At 39.6% G+C, this 19,897-nt stretch overlaps 1 protein-coding gene across 1 annotated transcript; it reads right to left on the bottom strand.

The window, feature by feature from the left end:
• Positions 1-15,459: 15,459 nt before the first annotated feature.
• On the bottom strand, positions 15,460-18,701 carry LOC116700844 (uncharacterized). Its single transcript, XM_032534311.1, has 6 exons — positions 18,152-18,701; positions 17,257-17,385; positions 16,976-17,169; positions 16,680-16,827; positions 15,851-16,055; positions 15,460-15,771 (listed from the first exon to the last, which is right to left on the bottom strand). Exons 1-6 carry the CDS (start codon positions 18,362-18,364, stop codon positions 15,464-15,466), a joined length of 1,197 nt encoding a protein of 398 aa, XP_032390202.1. The 5' UTR covers positions 18,365-18,701; the 3' UTR covers positions 15,460-15,463.
• Positions 18,702-19,897: the final 1,196 nt, after the last annotated feature.

Below are 19,897 nucleotides of genomic sequence, written 5' to 3'. Positions count from 1 at the left end.
GGGCTTGGTGTGAGAGATTATGGGGAAAGGACAGCATTTGGAGCAGAGCTGTGCAGAGGAGACCGAGTGGTTCTGGCAGGGGACACCGATGGCGAGACACACTTGGAAGCTTTAGGTTAATCAGACGGGGACGAGGAGCAGGAGCCATGTAGCCCATCCACAGACGATTGGACCTTACTGCTGTTTATAAATTCCAGTTATGAAACTAAAGAATTTTTTTGATTGGAATATAATGCAGATCATGTTCAGGGTTAATACAAAGTCACATCCATACTGTGAAGGATTTTTTTTTTTTCAATGCAGGAAAGTAAATAGGATTTGAGTAGCATTTTTTAATTTTACTTTAATTTTCAAAAAGCAAACAAAGAGATTAAAAGGAGATGTATTTCTATTGTGGGGTTAAAATTATGGAACATTACCAATATGAGTTTAAAAATGAGTTTTCAAGAAAATGGTTTGTAATGCAATTGTTTAGTGCATTTTTCAGGGTTACAAATCTCTGCGTATATCTTGGTTTCTTTATTTCCTTTTCCTTTGAGGTGGGTATATTTAGTCATTTTAAATGGTTTACAGCTTAACGTGTCATACTGAAATTTGTGAAATCCATGAAATAATAAACTATTACAAACCATAACTTTCAAAAACATTTTAGCGCTCTGTGATTGTCCGGTTGCTAACGTTAGCTCCAAACGCCATTCCACTGACAGCCTTTGTTGTGTTTGATGCTAACGTGTAGCTAGCAGTGAACCAACTTGGTTAAGTAGATCCATTTTTCTTCTGTATTAATATTACAGAAATCTCTTGTTAGCATCTTGTATTCTACTTGTTGCAAAGTGATGCATCAAATCTGCGCTCGACTCACATTGGGCAGTGACAGATTTAATCAATAAGAACATATAAGATGTTGCTTCAGCCCAAGTCATGGGTTTACACTGTGATATGTTTATGATTATTGTTTTATGGTGACTGAATAAACAAAACTACTAAATTAGGGATGAGGAACAGGGATTGGTTAAAGGTTTTCCATACACTGAGTATGCAGCTCAATCCAGCAGGTGAGTGGCACCTTCTTACTAGGACCAACACTGCAGGCATATTGCATCATTGTTATTGAAAATATTGCATTAGTTTAAATATTGATCTTGACTTGGCCTGACCCATTGTATGAGATCATGCTCATAACTATGATTTTAATAAGTGATCAGAGGTTTTTGCGGTCTAACTGACCCCAAACCTCAGTAACGTCAATATGAATGATTTGTTTTGACAAAGAAAAGAAATGGAGATATTTGTTAATTCATATCCCATGTAATACAAGAAGAAAATGTAGTTTTTTTTTAACAACAAAGCTTTAGGGACATTGCTATATTTTGTCATTTCTACAAATTGGGTTTCAATAAGGTCAGAAGAAAATACGAAAGGGTGTTGAATGTCCCACTGTTGTGTGTGAAAACGGTAACAACATTTGTTAAATCAACCATTTCCCTCCATTATATATACACACACACACACACACACAAGTTACACATTGGTAATTCACCTTCACTAATTGTATTGATAAGAAATCTTAGACACCAATGTGATTGGTATTGTAAAGTTTGAGCAGCATGATGTGAAGAGGCTTTGATTCCTACATACTGCCATGCTGAGGAACGCATTGGGATTGGGTTCCCATGGCACCCAACAAAAAATCTCACGGGAGCAGGTGGTTTAGACGGGGGCTGCGGTCTCAGGGATTTAGGAGGGCTGATGATCCCCGTGATCATCACCAGTGCTGTAACCAACTGTTAGGTCCGCCTAGCTAGGTTTCATAAGAAAATCAGCAACACCATCCAGGCACTTTATTACCATTCCTCTACTCCTTCCTTCTCTCACACTTCTTTCTCTGGGCACTGTGCCCCTCCCCTTTCTCCTATGGTGACATCCAATCAACAGGTACTTTAACATAAAATCTGTTAAAGAGTGTGTTAAGAGACAGGGAAACGGAAATAAATGACACAACCTGGGCAAAACAAACCACAGGTAACATGTTCTGAAATAAATAAATGAATACAATGTCACTTTGCCCTTATTGCACTAGAATAAGCCTAACCAATTAGGCCATTGCCCTTGAATGATGTAATCATGCACTAGAACGTGATATCCTTATTACCAACATGTATGCATTTGTATTAATAATACACTGTAAAATAACTAGTTTCCCTGTGTGTGAGGAGTAGAATCAATAGTCAATCTATTGGCAATCATTCTCATGTTTGCGGAGCCCAACACACACACTGCAGGAACAGGCAGGAGCAGAACACACACACACATGGTAATGGTCAGAAATCCACCAGTACTAATACTGCCATGTTTCACAGATCTGCACTGTTTGCTGAAGCTAACACCCCTCCCATTGCAGAGGTGTTGTATTCTACATGTTACACCTTCTCTGTGTTCTCCTACTTAACATTGATTGGATGTCATATTGGGCAACATAAGCAAGATGGTATGCATTCATAAATTCAAATGTGAAACACATGCACTGCAGGCCTGGTACGGTAGTGTACTTATGTTAGCTCATTGTGTTTATTATTTAATTGAGGTATACCTGTGGGTTATTTGCAGTAAAGTGTTTTTTTCCAGGTACACTGTCAGCCATGACACCTGAGAGTGGGTATGTGTAGCACTCCCTGGGTATGGAGTAGTCTTACATTTGTAAGTTCTTACATTTGTTCAGTGTTAAATTATAGACTGATAAAAGACAGCCACTGCAGTTTTGAACTTCATCTGCATAATTGCCATAAGAGAAACAGAGTGCTCCTCCAGTTAAATTCCAGTCCATGTCAGGAGGTTTTTTCTCACTTTAAATCAGTGGGTAACCTTGCATTGTCCATCAAATTAATACTTTCTTCTGGGTTGATTTCTCATGGGTCCACTGCATCTGCTTTAAAGCATTTAGCTCCTGTCTTAGAACTTAAAAGCTAGAGAAGGATGGAATTCAGCTAAAGAGATTAATGGTTAAAGCAAAACTCAACTCAATTAAATGCAATCCAATTTTCTTGAACAGATCTCAGCTCAAAGAATTGATATGGTTTACAATCATCTTTACGTAATTATTCCTTATGTCAGAGTTATTTCTCACTCACAAGAGACACAAATCTCAATAAAAACACCAAAACAGCTTTTTTCACATTTGTATATTTCTGTATACACATGCTTTGCTTTGTAATTGTGTCACTGCCTTAAATTTGGCCCAGAGGACAGTTCCCTTTGATATAAAAATACATGCACACAAAAAACAGCTGTTGGAATATCTTTACGGATTTATACTGGTAAGTGTCACCAATCCAAAGACTTTGTATTTTGGTGCTCAAAGCACATTTATTGGCCTTGGAAGAAAGCAATAAGGACTGTGAAGGTTGATGGCTGTCAGCTCATTAATCATATTTTCAGAGGAGAGTCCTATTGGAAGATGCTTCACTGTTCTGGCATGTCTCTCCACAAAGCAAATTCACAGGCTGAGATCAGGAGCAGGGCAGACAAATCTAAATCCAGGCCCATTTTCTAATCTCACTGCCTCAGCAGGCAACAAGGCTAATTTGGCCACAGCAAAGTGGTACCAAAATCAGATTTTTACTCTCGCATGTTACACAGATTCTAGGTATTCTACAGTCCAGCAGTCTGACTGAATGGCAACAATGTAACAAGTAATAGTTACTGTAATTGCATTTCAGTTATCTATTGGGACATTACCATTTGACACTCACCTAATGATATTACAGCTACTCACAGTAACTTCAAAAGAGAATTAAAGCTGCAAGCAGTGTTGGACGGGGCCCTCGCTCCTTCGGGGGCAGGGTTACTTGCGGACACTGCTCCATGCGGCTGTGAATTTGTGCACACGGTGGAATATGTGGCATTGGAAATGGTGTATTTTAAATGTTGTACCTGGTATTGGGGGAGGGGAAAACGTCCCCAATGAAAAGGGAACTCTAGTGAGTTCAAAGACACCTCTCATAAGAGCCTATGATAAACAGGTCGCTAGTTATTAAAGGGGCCGTGGATTAGGCATAGGGGGCGGGCAAAACCATGACCAATGACAACGGATCTCTGTGCTGGGTTCAATTACACCTCACACAATAGTCTATATTAAATGGGTCATCAGTTATAAAAGAGGGCAAGTCAGTGTAATTGCACCTGACTTTACTACGCAGATCGGGGTTGGGCTAAATGTGGGCGGAGCTAAATGTTTGATTCCGAGTGGGCGCCACCTGGTGGCAGAGATCAGGCAGAACATTCTCAAAAGATGTGGCGATTCTCATGGCAGTGTGTGAAATTGGCATGTTATTTTTTGTGTACAAGATTATCTTGTCGTGGTGGTCAGCACGTAATGGGAAGCATTGATACGTAGTTTGGGTTTTGGAACAGAAGAACGGAGACAGGACACGTCATATGCCGGGACACGATTGTCCAGCGGTCTCTTTGGGCGGTACAACTTTGGGACGGTTGGGTTTAGGAAAACAACAACGGGGAAATGAAACCCCCACAGTCCGGTCTCCAGGGTGAAAGTCCTGTTCAATATTACGGACTCAGACACAAATTCCTCCTAACGGTTGCTATTGGGCAAGTGTGAGTCAAATGTTTAGCTCCACCCACGTTGAGCCACTCCTTGATCTGCGTACTGCAGTCAGGGCTTACTCAGTCAGTGTGTCCGAGTCAAGAGTGTGGAGTCCTTCATGCCATGTTTGCCTTGGAACTTGGAATTCTTCACCTGAGACAGTCATCAATGTTTCAGTGCTACAGCAGCTATGCACATAGTATTTCCGAGAAGGACACTGATAATGGAATCAAAACAGGTATGGTATTCATAAATAAAGAGAAGCATCAATCTAGTCAAGGACCACCCATGTCCTTGAGTACAGTGTAGTTTTAGCAGGGATTTGGTGGTTTTGTTTTTTCCTTTTAGTATTTTGGCTACATCTGTATTTATATAGCTGCATTTGCATATATTATTTTGAACATGTGTTATTTGATGCAAATGATTAACTGAGAGAGTGTTCACCCTTATTTTGAAATTAAATCTTTAGTGCGTAACTTGTTGATATTAATGAACGTCAGTTACTTTCAAGCCGTCGCCAAATGAGTTGCTACAAAGCGAATTAAGCTCCACACAACTCTCTGGATTTCTCAGTGTGACTATATACAGAAGATTATGGCGTCTGACTTTCTCGTGCAGAAACTTGAGTGAAGACGATGACCACTTCGTTTTTTTAATCCTCCGTGACCTCCTAGGCTACTGGCAACTATGTGGAGGATGGGTGGGGGTGGTGCACGATCAGAGAAGGCGTGCTGAGAATTGTTGATGTACAGTCATTACTTAGAATTCTTCATGGGGGCAACAGAATCTCCGCATTGTAGCTTTAATTGTAATACAAAATTCACAAAATCATTATGCAAAGCGTATCTTTTATTATGTAATTTCACGCCATATCATGTCATATAGGTTAACATGTTGGTTTCCAATAAAGGATACAGGTACAGCTAATATAAGAATCATAAAGATAAAAAGCAGTTTGTGCTGTATTGAAGGCCTGTGATCTGAATGTGCAGTAGTGCAATGTGTCATTGCAGTCTTTCTGTTCCAGCAAGCTGTGATGATAGAGCAAGCATTCATCCATTTGTACATATAAAGGAACAATAATAATGACGTACATGTTTCAACTTGAGTCATATACAGCTTGCAGCAGCAATATGATTTCCTTTAAATCATGAAGTTGCTAAAGGCAGAAGTTATGTCTTACAATCCTGTAGTTGTAATTTCCCACTCAACGTGAACAACTTGCCTACGACTCTCACTTTCTAAGGGATTCAGTTTCTGTGGAAGGTGTAATAACACCCGCTCAGGCTAATCAGTGACATTAATTAAGTTTCATTAATTAGCCACCCATGGTTTCTCTTGAAAACTACTGATATCAAACTTTCCCAGATGAAAAGACAGATGATTTCACAAAAGAAAACCCCCTTAAGAAAAACCTTTATATTCCTTTAAACACTAAAACTTTATCACAGGCGTGGTACTCCTTTAATTAAAAGAAATGGTTGAAATTGGGCTTTTTAGTGACAGATATGAAAGTGAATATAACAGAGCAGTACAGTCAAAATAAGTTCTCTAAATTTGCTGCATTTAAATGTCTTCTTTTTGTAATTTGACAATCTCAGCTTGGTTTGACCAGTCTTTGAACTCTCTTTTAGAAATGGTCTGCCAGCTCCCACATTGCTATTTTTGCTCATTGTGATGTCATTTTTAGGAGTATCTTCAAATGCCAAAGCTAAAAATGTATGTTAGTCAATTAACCTTTTATAATGAAAGTATTTAAATCGAGTCATGAATAAAATCTGTCACAGGCTGCATGCAATAATGGACCCAATGCAGAGAGCTGGCAGGAAAAAGTAGAGCTTGGGGGTTTTATTTGATCTAAAAAACAAGGTTCACACCAACAAAGGAAGTCCCTACTGCAGAGGGCAAAAACCTCTGAAAGAATCTTCAAAACAAAACGTAAATCAAAAAACGAGGAAACTGAGACAAAAGGAAATCCAAGAAGCACATGACTAGGAACTGACACAGTACGACAACAGACACAAAATGATCTGACAAAAGACAAGAGGCAGACAAAGACTAAATACACAGGGTGACGAGGAAACACAAGGCAGGTGACACAAGGGCGGAGAAACAGGTGGAAGACATCAAGCAATCAAAAGGGCGGGAAAACACAGGAAGTAAAACTAGACAAGACAGCACAGAAAACCAGACTATCAAAATAAAACACGAAACAGAACATACAGACACTCACAGGAAAACACAAGACAGGAACTACAACTAGACAAGACAAGGGAGCAAATATGAGCCGTTGCGTGCTTGCGTCATTGAATTTGCCGCCTTCACTTCCACGCTGCATTTCAAAACACTGGACAGCAAAATGGATGTGGAACTGTGAACTGTGCTGTTCAATTATTTATATTAGGCTATACACATACACAAACACACACACACACTTAAATCACACAGACCAGTTCATTTGATGCATTTATTGTTAGAATGCCAATCCCTAATATAGCGAATAATCTGTTCAACATCTCTTGTTGGCCTCTGTCTCCCTGCATGTCTTTTGTCCCCGTCCTCAATGACCGCCTCCATTTGTCCCTGTTAAAAGACAGTTAACACAGGAAAAGATGTTGACCGTGTGAATGGTATAATGTAACTTAACGTAACGTTATACTTGTTACATGGGAAACTACTCATACATGTTACCCTTTATTTATTGTTGCTAGCTAGCTGGTGAAGTTAACAAGGTGCAGCGTTACTTCCCATCCTGCAGTAACAGCTGATAAACACACACATTTCTAAATACCTGCTAACGTTACACATATATAGTAATGGCATATAAAAAGAGATGAAAATGCCACCGGACTTAACATTTACAAAAAACAAGTGGCAAAAAAGACAGCAACCTAGCTAGCTAACAGCCTAATGTTAAAATGATAGTTTCAGTTAGCTGAACGTTAGCTCGGGGTGTGTCGACCTAATTACTATAGCAATTTGTACCAGCATTAAAGTGTTAAGCTTTACATTGATGTAAAACCTTAACAGTGATAACAAATGTACGGTAAATACTAAAGATACCTACATTTAAATGATTATTTCACCTTCAGCGATGCCGCTCGAACTCACCACTTAGGTCCGCCATTTAATGTTTTTTACAAGCCGGCAAAGCCCCGCACAAAGGATTGTGGGTGATTTGGGACCGAAAAGAATACACTATGCATCCTTCTCTGTCTATGGGAAATTCTCTGATGGAAAAACTCAGTCCTTGGAGGAATTCGGAGGATCCTCAACATTGAAACGGTCCTTTGACGGATGTTGATGACGTGACATTATCCAAATTCTGGCTTCGGACGATCCTTCCTTGACATTGAGAAACGGCTAAGGACTATGACATGAAACAGGAAACAAACACGGACAACAAGATGAAAGAGAAAACAGAGCAAATAACAAGGAATAAAACACAAACCACAACAGTATATGTGTTATATGTAAAATGTGTTATATATGGGTATGTTTTTATCAAATTTTACTAAACAAAACACACAAAACATATTGATCCAAAAGATTTCTAAATATAGAAACACAGTGTTTCTTAACACTCCAAACGTTGTTTGAACATTTTTGACTTCTTGAGATATGCTAATTTTTATGGGTAGAGTGTACAGGCGTTTTGATAGTTTCATCTGTGATAGAAATGGTGTCACCCGGTTTTTTACCAGACGTCACGTAACGGGATGACATCATCATGAACATGATGCAAAAGAATGGATGCTGTAACTCTTCTGTTTTTTTTATTTTACATTGATTTAAAACCGGATCATGGAAACGATGATCTCGCGCGGCTGTCGGCCGGAGCTCCATTCTCTAAGAGTTATTTTTTTTCAATTTCATATCTGAGGATTGTAGGCAAAACTGATGGCAGATGCCTGTCATCAGTGATGCTTGACTAAACAGTACGCGGGGCTTTCTCATTGACTGACAGTTGGAAATGGAACTAATTGTGAACGTGGAAAAGATTGTTTCATCTGAATTGAGGAGGCTGCAGTCTGGTTCCTTTCAGCACAGATGTTAGTGTCTTTGATTTTGATAAGTACGGCGTTATCCCCGCTCAGTTCTTCTCCCCTCCGCTCAGCTACAGTACACCCGCAGTCCTGTGAGACAATCAGGCCAATCAAAAGATGTTTACCAGCCATTAAGAGTTTCTGCTCGCCTCAATGAGAGAGGAAACGAGGAGAGTGGAAAGAGAAATCAACAACTTTTGGAGACAGATCCTTAATTGTTTTACTCGGTTTTGACATTAATTAGGTTGAATTATAATGGGCAGAGCGTGAGGGAATGAGATGCCTCCAAGTGGGAGTTAGAAGTTAGACGGGGAGACTTTTCTCCAGTGCTTAAATGTCTATCATGGGCCTCTAAGTGGGTGCTCCTCAACAGGAATACTGTACCTACTGTCAATTAGCATTTATCTGCTGGCAGGATGAGCCGGTCTGTTCTATAATAATATCTATTAATATAGTAGGGCTGAATTATTTTAGGGGAAAATCAATTTTTTCTGCCAGACATTGCGATTACGATTTAGTTCCAAATTGCACCTTCTACGATCATCAAAAAGGAATATTCCACACGAGCAGCCGGGCGCGCTGGCTTTAAACCGGAGAGCGCACATGGTGGTGGTCGCTCTAAACTGAAGCCTATGGCTAATCGCCAACATCCTCGCCTTTCTAACAGTTTCTCCCCACTCAGTAACACACCGGCCGAGAAGCCAACTCTGGTTATTGGAGCTCTATACTATAATAACATGGCTGGGTCATGAAGAATATGTGAATGAAGCCACTCCTCCCAGTCATAATATCACTTAAATTCATAGGGGGGGGGGGGGCTTGTAGCCGTCTTTGATTCAAGCCTGTTAATTAATCCTTAACCTAAACTAAATTATAACTCGTTTGGAAGCCTTGTTCTTAATCTTTAACAACCATCATGGAAAACATGACAGCCAATTATATTTGTTGTTATTTACCGAGCTCCAGGACCATATTCTGAATTTTTATCTGAATTCTCAGAGTTTCTTAAATCAAACAAAGTACTTCTTGTAGGTGATTTTAATATCCATGTGGACGTTGACAATGATAGCCTTAGTATTGCTTTCAACTCACTACTAGATTCAATTGGTTTCCGTCAGAGTGTGCATAAGGCCACTCACAATTTTAACCACACCCTCACCCCTCACCCTTGTGCTGGCATATGGTATAGGAACTGAAGATTTAATAGACTCTCTGCAGAATCCTTTATTATCAGACCATTCTCTAATAACTTGAATTCTTACTACCCGACTATACTAAAGCAAATAAAAGCTTCTGCACTAGATGCCTATCTGACAGTGCTAAATTTAAGGAAGATATTCCAACAGCTTATCCTATTAAAAAATGTTAAACCAAGTTCAACTAAATATTTCAAGGTCACGATTAATGATTCAGCCCTATGGATCCTGCCTGTGGTTAGAGCTGCATCTCATGTTGTTAAATTGCCTCCTTGAGTCCTGCAAGGAAATCATCGGAGGAGAGAGGCAACGCGCAAATGTGTTGTGAGCATATGAATCCGTCAGCTGTTTGGGTGCAGTTAGCAACTCCTTGAGCTGCACGGCATCCGGGAAGGATGCTCTCGTGTATCCTCGCATATAGCTCCTCGATGATCCCTCCTCGATGCTCGCTCCTCGGGGCAGAAATAAAAGCTTTGAGACGGCCTTCACCGAGAAGGGACAGAACAACTTCCAGTTCGGCCGAGGCATTGAAGATAAGGGCCATGGGATGTACTGTAGGTTTATGTTAAAACACTTGATGTTGGGAAAGATGGTGGAATATTTCTTTAACCGTTAAACCAAGGCTTTGGTAGAAGCAGTGATTTGAACAAATACAGTAAAATACATTAACAGGGGACAATTGCAGATGTGTAAACTAAGCATTACCGGAACTGATTCAAGGATACTGAGTCTTGAGAGAGAGACTACTGGAGCAAGCTAGAATGTACACGTTTCTCTTGCAAGCTCCCACAAGGTTGATTGTTAAAACTTAATGTAACTCTGTCAAAAAAAGTGCCAAGACTTAACTCATATGTCTTAAAGTAATTTAAGTGTTGAACAACAAGTTGAAACTGTTTTGAGACAGTAATGGCGGCTTCAAATACTCAAAACCAGTCGGTTAAACAACAGCGTAGCACGGCGTCAGCCGCTGCAGTTAGCTCGGCTACCCCTGAGGCTTCGACAAGCAACAATATGCTTACACCAAAGACGCTCTCTGACTCGCTCAACTCGCTCCAGGATTCTGTCTGTGCAAACGTTGGGACGGCCATTCAGACACTGAGGGAGGATATCAAACCGGATATTGATTTGGTGAGGGGCGAGCTGTTGGAGGCGGTTACTAGCCTGCGGATCTCGTTAGCATCGCATGATACCCGACTGAAGGTGCTGGAGATAGCTGCCGATTATACTGGCGACTGTACTACTGAGCTCTGTGCCACTGTGTTCCAACTTCATGGGGATGAGGGAGGGCAAAATGTGAAGACCTCGAAGGCCGTTATAGATGGAATAATTTGCAGCTCACTGATGTTGAGGAAGGTCTGGAGAACGGGCAACCTATGCAGTTTGTGTCTCAACTTTTTAAAGACGTCCTAAACTTAAACGAAGCCCCTCTGCTGGATAGAGCTCATAGATCACTCCGAGCAAAACCAAAACCCAGGGAAACCCCTTGTGTGTTCATGCACGTGCACTACACACATATGAGGGATTAAATACTGCGTAAATCTTCCCAGGCCCCCCTGATGTACAAAGGGAAGATGTTCCAGATTTATCCCGACTCTATCTGTAAAGTGTCTCAAGATAACTCTTGTCATGAATTGATACTATAAATAAAATTGAATTGAATTGACTACACCACCACGGTGATGAAGAAAAGGGCAGCGTTTGGAGACGTGACAAGGAGACTGAGATCCATAGAGGTAGCCAAGTACGGGCTACGTTTCCGGTCTACACTGTGTCACTCTCCCAGGGGTTAAGCAATGCACTTTTGAGGACCCCACCCTGGCGCTTGACTTTGTTAACCACACGAACCAAGCGAATGAAGGATCTGCATCTTCTTCACCGGGGTAAGAAGTACAGCCGCTAACTAAAACAAGCCAAGCATCATAGATGTTCGGTGCTGGTTGTCTCCTTTGGACATTACTTTTTGAAAGACTGTTATGCTGCTATGAAACTGTAAAACTGCCGTTAGATACGCTTACAGTGGACAGATGTTTATTTTTTCCCTTTTTTTCCTGCTATTTTCATTCATTGCAATGTACACATATGGTTTCGTGGCGTGGCACTGTGACTGGAAAAAACTACCAGTATGTGACTGCTACCACCACCACCTGGTGCCTGAGCACACAATGTTTGACTTTGCACTGTAATGTTGAATTACAAACCAGCATATGAGTGCTGTTGCACACTGAGTTATGTTGTTCACAATCTATAGCTGCTGAATTTGTGACTACAGTAATAAGAGAGAAAAACAGGTTTCCTTTTACTACATTTGTTTCTTGGCAATTTTGACAGATTTGCAGATAATATGTAGGTCAGACCTTAACTTGCAACTCTTGTGAGTCTTATGTTAATAGAAAGTCTGATGGGATCTTGTATGCATCTAAGTTGGGGATTGAATCCGTGTACTATTCGTTCATTCGTTTTTCAAAATAAAACCAAAACTCAAAAAACAAATAAATGGCTTGTTTCCTCAATATTCGTTTCCAAAACCAAAAGGAAATAACGGATAACAACTCGTTTTTCCAATTTACAATGTTGTGCTCAAATGGAAAAATGGAAAAACAGATAACGAGCGTTTCACTCCGTTTCATCCAATTTTTATTTTTTATTTGACGCAAGATGCATGACCCGGATGTGACCTTAACTCGTGGGACAACGACACCGACACGACCAAGAGCAGCTCATGTTGTAGCTAGCGTTAGCAGGTAGCAACTTAGCAACAGAAATGGACATTTTTGTGCTTTTTTGTGGAAGTAAGAGGGTTACTCTGAAGCCTGAAGACATGACCACAGAGAAGATATCGGTTATTTTCCAGGTATGTATTCTATATAAAGCGATATATAACGTTATGGTGTTTAAATACTCGTGGGCGCGCACATCTAGCTAGCTACCTAACGGCTATCGTATATGAACTTTCAAAGGTATTGGTGTGTTCGAACGGGTTCTAGTGTGATGTTTTTTATTTTACTTAATTTAACATTAATTGTCATGCAACACTCGTCTTGGATTAAAAAACTAAAAGATGTTCCCTGCTTTAGATGTAACGTTATATTATACTTTAGTTTTCGTAGCAATCACTGAGAAAATGTTATTAAACAGTTACTAATAAAAATGTTGGTGACTACAATGTGAATACATATATTATTTTGTAATAAAAGCACAAAAAGCAGTGTGGTTGGCTGGACTATACACACTTTATTGCTTCTGTTCTATCGTCAACTCCTGTCATAGGTCCAAAAGGAAACCGTTTATTTGACAGACGACACCAACGTGGCCATATTTCCCCGATCTGATGGTGACTTCAACTGCTTTGACCTCACTGCCAGAGGTCATTATGAAGTGCATGCGACGGCACACGTGGAAAAATCTGCGGGGCACATCCCTCAGGCCAGGCTGCCCGCTTTTCTTTCCACCGCCCACCAAGCACTGCCACAGCCTCCTCCTGTCCAATGCCAAGGAGCACCACCAAACCTTTGTGAGGTTAAGTAAAAAAAAAAAAAAAAACATCTTGCTAAGACATCTGTCACTACTGTTACTACTTCTTTTGCTACATAATTTGAGAAGAGTGTGTCAACTCTGTTTACTGGTAGCTTTATCCTGCATATTTACCATCTTTTCCTGCTGCACCTGCAACTATCAGCTAAATTGATTTTATATCCAGGAACTTGATGACCAGCCAGCATTTCGTGCTTATTGTTATCACTGTATATTAGGGTTCAACAATTAATATAAATATTCCAATGGACTATCCAAATCACAGGACTGCAATTTTTTTTATTATTTGTTCCCATCAATTCAGGAATGTCTTAATTGCTGAAGTCCTGAATGGAAAGCTAGACACCACCAAGATGGTTACAGTCCGCTTCTCAGAGTTTGAGGCTTGTGTGGCAACAATAACCAGTAAGGTGAAAGAGGCCCTTGGACAACAGGAGTCATTTATTTTGACAGATAGTCAGGGAAACGAAATAATTGACTCTGATGGTACTAGAGGTATGTTTTAAATCATTGCTGTGTAAATATTTAGGAACTTAAGTGCACTAATAGTCCACACATTTAGCATCTGAAGTACACCTAAATATTCTCATATTAAAGTACATTTTGCAGTAATAGCTTTCTTGTGTGCTTCAAATCTGTTTATAGTGTCCTATTTTTAAAATTCCCAACCTCCATATAGGGTATAAGTTTTTAAATATTCTGCAAATATTCAGTTAAAACATAACATGTCCTCTTTTTTCATTGCAGGGTCAGCATACTGGAAGCAAAATTCCAGGAAAATATTTGCAGTGCCTGAACCACAGATGGAACTGCTACAAGTCAATAAAAGGAAGAGGTTGAGGTAACTGAAAATTATTCTATTTTTTCTTTTTTCCTTTGGATGACATGATGCTGTGTGGGGGGGGAAAAAAAATATTGAGGTGTAATTAAATGTTACATTGTACACTTTTAATGTGTTTCAGTCGAAGAGAAGATACTGGCCTTCAAGAGGTTATGGCAGACATTGAAGAGGTTGTCGAAGCAGCCCAGGGACTGAAGGAAGTGACGAAGATGATTAAGGATTTGAGTGGATTTGCACATTCCACAGTGACAACAACCCTGTCTCTTTCAGAGGCTGAAGTAGCTTCTTTAAGAGCAACTTTGCCTGTCTTGTCTGCAAAGGTTAGTTTTACTAGATTTGACATGCTGTGTGGATTTACTTTATTTGGTCAATGTTGTTTGGGTTTGGCCTACCTACTGAACATAAATGAAGTGCATTTGTTTTTTTAACCTACAGGTCCTCTAGACAAGCCAATGTTCTCAACATGCTGCAGAACACTAATCGGGTGTAAGGCATGTGTTGTGGAGTGGAACAGCAGCCACAGCTACTGCCCCAAGTGTCGCGCTGTGGATTTGGAGAACAACGTTCATGAAGTGGCTGGACTCTCTGAGGCACTGGCACCACTGGAGAAGTTATTCTAGTTTTTATTCCATTTAGTATGTTGCTATGGTGGCAACAAATGTGCATACAGTTCTTCAGAGCCTTGTTTTTATAACAATGTCTAATGTTAACAGTTTAATTGCCACATGTAATTGTGGCACTTAGATATGTTTACCAGATTTTCTACTGGTTATACAAGATTTTCTACTTGTATTTTTACATTAAAAGAAATATGCAGACATCTGAACACACTGGAATTTATTCAGCTACAATTGAGTTTTGCCAGTTTTCTCACACTACTCTACAAACATATGCATAGTTCAATGGTGGAATTTGAAATATTTGAGTATTTTCTTTTCATGACTTTAATTCTCCACTACATCTCAGAGGAAATTTTCTACTACTTTGTTTGACAGATCCAAATTTAGTACAATTTGATGTTATACAGAATCTTATATATAATACAATTTAACATAAAAATCATGTAAGTCATGAAGCAAACTAGATAGTATACACATAGATTAAACTCTTAATTAGCAACAATTTTTTAAGATGCTTATGTTAAACTGCCTTCAAAATAGACAATAGTATACACTAATATGATAACTCATACAGTACTTTTGGTAAGACATTAGTCTTCCGATAGCTGCTACCATATCACCACCTGTGTTTATCTGGCATGTCTTTCAGTAACATTAATCAGATAGATCAGTGCTTCCTGAAAAACACTATGGTCATTGTTAACTACTTTTCCAAAAAGAAGAGACATGTCTGGAAACCTCTCTCCAAACAGCTGCTCAGCACGACATCGGTCTTGCTCTGATGAAAAGGGGTCAGAGCCAAAGGCAGATACCCAAGTCAGGGAGGACCCCAACTCTTGCTCATACATGTGTGCTGCCTCAGCAGCATTGGGCAGCAGCTCTGTGTGAATTCTTGCTGGACAACAATCAGCTGAAAGTTGGTTTGGTATCCCTCTGCCTAAAATTATTTGTATTAGTTTTGGCAAAATTGACAATTGTTGTAAAGCTCCATACATACACACACTAGCATAGCCTACCTGGTATCCTATGGGCATTCCATGACTGTACAACCCTGCCAAGTCCAATCTGGCTCACTTGACATGCAAGGTTGGAGACACAAAATTTGGTAACATTATCCTGGATGTCAAGCAGCTCTTGATCAAGCAGGTGAACCAGGGCTTGTTTTAGTGGATAGTTCACCCGATTGTTGACCTCCGGCCAAATTCTTTCCACACGAAGGTTCTGTTTAAACACAATAAAAACATTTTTAAGACTGATTGGAAACACTTCAGATCAGAAAACCCAAATCAGAAAAAGAGGGTATGGTGTGTAAAATACATATACACAGTAGTTGACAGCATTAATTTAGAAGTGTCATTTGATCTTCATGTTGCAGACTGTTTGAAGTCAAAATATTTAAGCTTTCCGTTGATATGTAACAACAAACAAATTCCTTATCCTAAGATGTTGGGACATACAATACCGTTTAGGACAAGTAATGAGGTGAAAAATAAAAAAAAATGATGCTATAGGTAAACAGCTAATTTCAGCAGTGATTGTATAAGTTAACATTGCAAGCAATCAAATCAGCCATCGAGGTCATGGTTATCCAAGGCAGGTTGAGTAGAAGCCTGCAGTGTGGAATAGGCTTAATGCTTACCCTTCCCTTATAGAAAAATCCAAAAGACTTGTTCCATATGGTACAGGTTTTACTAGTCGAGAAACTGAGATTCCCTGTCATGTCTTTTGAAAGGTGTTGCAGGATAGACAAATCTATTGATTTGTGATTTCAAATATTTTCACTGGAAATATTACTTGTAATGGGACTCATTATCTTATCTGCGTAATCAGTAGGACAACATTCACCCTTGAAGAAGTTGTCTGTACATAAGGCAGCCTGTTGATGTTATGTCTGTGTTGAGACAGCTTTTCTTGCATGTAGAGGGTCAAGTAAAACTCCCTGCCATGATCCACTCTAATTTGGTCCCACATGCCATTGTTGACAACTGCTTTCCTGTAATAGAAAATGTGTAGATTATGTGGATACATATGTGGATAATATTCATTAGCACATACTGCTTGTAATGTAAAAACACTAATACTGTATAATAATCCCACACAGTGCTTGTTATTTACTGCTACTGTTATTAACCTTCACTTGCCTGTAAACTTCCTCATAAACAATAAGGTTGTTTTTCACTGGCATTGTGGATTCTGCAACAATTTTGCTGCTGAATCCATCTATAGCCAAGACATGTGTAACTCCAAACATTCCCAGCTTTTCATTCTGGTCTAGGTGGAGTTTATGACCCATATACTCGGCGTGATAAGGAACTGGATTCAGATTACGTGCTCCCTAAAACAAGTAGAATTCAATTAATACAAGGTGTAATAACAATAAGCTTTACTTTTTTCCTTGAATTTATTAATGTAGGTGACTTACTTGGCGACGCAGTTCATTATACGGCTGGTGTACCTCTCTGAGAATTTTTCCCACTCGAGATTCTCCTGCCCTCACCCCCACTGATGACAGGTATCCTGTCATGAATTTTCGGCCGTAACATGGACCTGTCTTTAAAAAATTGGTGAAAATTTGAAATGAAACTTTTTAAAATGGTAAACAAATTAGTCTTGGATTAAAAACTATAAGCAAGTACCAAGTTGCAAACATTACACTGCTCCCTCAAGCTGTTGTGTGCAGAAGGTCTGGGATAGTAATTCAGGTTGGGAGTTTTGACTCCATCTCAGGCCAGCACATCAACATAAACCCCTAATTGTGTAGGGCAGCTTACAGTATTTTTAATTCTACATGTCACAAAACACTCACTACAAAAGTTTAAGTATAACAGAATTGTCTATTCACCTATCAAACCTTAACCAATAGTTTCAGTTTAGCCCACATTAATGTTTTGAAGATATTACCCTGTAACATTGTGAAGCTTAGAAAACTGTAGGTCCCAATGTAGGTCAACATTTTAATTTCTGGTAAGATATTAAATGGCACTAAAACAAATTCCATCTGAGTGAGTGAGAAAAGAGTCATTGATCCCATTAACATTATGATAAACCCACTATAATAGGCTACATATTGGTGTATTGCAAAGTTAACCAACATTTTAAAGGTGGAAAAACACTTAAATCAGTGTGATCACCCTGTTGCACTGATTATTTCTCTTATGCAATATTGCCACTGAGTGCCGTGCTCACTGCGTAAGGTTAACGTTAGCTTACACACTCTTTATTATATAGGTTAATGTTAATAATATAATAATAATAATAATACTTGGTTAACGTAACCATGGTGGGTTGGCCTACTTTCTTGTCTTGTGAGCACTTACCTTATCTATCGATGACATGATTGCCATTTCCAGTTCTGCGTCTGACACATGTCTTTTTCGTCTGAGCTGGTGTTGAACACAGAATCTTCTGACAGACATTTCCGAGCATCTCGGGACATCTCTCTGACGCAGCGCGGTGGAAATCTCAGCATGCGTTCGACCCTCTTCAAAAAGCTTGCGAATCAAGTCGGAATATTCATCGAGTCCGGCCATCACTACCACGGACCGTTAATAAACATACACTATTATAATATGATCACTATCTTTTGTCTCGACTTGTTTTTTTTTTGGCAGATTCTGGTCCTAGTTAAGGTCACATCCGGGTCATGCATCTTGCGTCAAATAAAAAATAAAAATTGGATGAAACGGAGTGAAACGCTCGTTATCTGTTTTTCCATTTTTCCATTTGAGCACAACATTGTAAATTGGAAAAACGAGTTGTTATCCGTTATTTCCTTTTGGTTTTGGAAACGAATATTGAGGAAACAAGCCATTTATTTGTTTTTTGAGTTTTGGTTTTATTTTGAAAAACGAATGAACGAATAGTACACGGATTGGGGAGGTGCAAGGGTGGGTGTTTTTTAAAACTTTCTAAAAAATGTTACTTTTATTTTTGTTTGATGTATTGCAAAGTACGTCTCTTGAGGTGCACTCACCAAGTATTCAGGTGGGAGTCAAACTATATGCAGACACCAATACATGCTATATAACAGCTCTATTCTATGGTATCACTTAGTGGGTTACAAAGCCCCATTGGAACATCAACAACATTTGCCAGTTGGAATGTCCGTGGGCTGAAGAAACCCACCAAGCTAAATACGGTTCTCTCTCACCTTGATAGCTTGGGAGCAAAAGTTGCTTATCTGCACGAAACACATCACAACAAGTTGGATCATATGAAGACTCGCAGACGCCGGGTAGCACAGTTGTATCACTCTCTCTTTAATAGCAGGTCAAGAGGCACGGCTATTTTGATCCATAAATCTCTGCAGTTTACCCCCTCAGACATTATTGCGGACCCTCATGGCTGCTACATAATTGTTACAATATTGTTAATATACCTGTGATACTAGCTAACCTATATGCACCCAATTGGGACAACAATCATTTTTTTTCTAATTTGTTATATAGTTTACCCAATTTAGACTCCCACTTCTTAATTTTAGGTGGTGATTTTAACTGTTGCCTTGATTCAGTATTGGACAGGTCTTCATCTAATCCCTCTAAACAATCTAAATCTGCCCAAGTGATTAATGCCTTTCTTAAGAACTACGCCGTTTCATATTTATGGCAAAGCATGAACCCCACTGCTCGGACTTACTCCTTTTTCTCCCAGGTACATGACACATTTTCCCAGATTGATTATTTCTCAGTAGACAATCGTTTACTTTCTTCAGCCGAAGCCTGTTAATACAATTCAATTCAATTCAATTGTATTTATATAGCGCTAGATCTCAACAACAGTCATCTCATTGCGCTTCCCATAAAAGAGCAGGTCTAGACCGTACTCTGGGATGCTATTTTCAGAAACCCAACAATTCCCACCAAGAGCAAGCACTGGGTAACAGAGGCAAGGGAAAACTTCCTTTTAAGAGGCAGAAACTTGAGCAGAACCATGGCTCAGGGTGGGCGGTCATCTGCCTCAACCGGTTGGGGGTGAAAGAAAGAGAGAGAGACAGACAGACAGACCGACCAATAGACAGACAGAGATGGGACGAGAGAGACATGGATAATTGTAGCAGAGGG

The sequence above is a fragment of the Etheostoma spectabile genome, chromosome 13 (assembly GCF_008692095.1).
Source record: "Etheostoma spectabile isolate EspeVRDwgs_2016 chromosome 13, UIUC_Espe_1.0, whole genome shotgun sequence".
NCBI lineage: Eukaryota > Metazoa > Chordata > Actinopteri > Perciformes > Percidae > Etheostoma > Etheostoma spectabile.
This window is presented reverse-complemented; position numbering and strand designations above follow the sequence as displayed.

Bases quoted from the DNA above. Each gene is read 5' to 3' on its own strand.
- LOC116700844 (XM_032534311.1), bottom strand. From the start codon at position 18,364: ATGGCCGGACTCGATGAATATTCCGACTTGATTCGCAAGCTTTTTGAA. The intron at 17,386-18,151 runs GTAAGTGCTCAC...AATTTTTTAAAG, and splicing joins TCATGTCATCGATAGATAAG to ACAGGTCCATGTTACGGCCG. The intron at 15,772-15,850 runs GTAGGCTATGCT...AAATAATTTTAG, and splicing joins GAATGCCCATAGGATACCAG to GCAGAGGGATACCAAACCAA.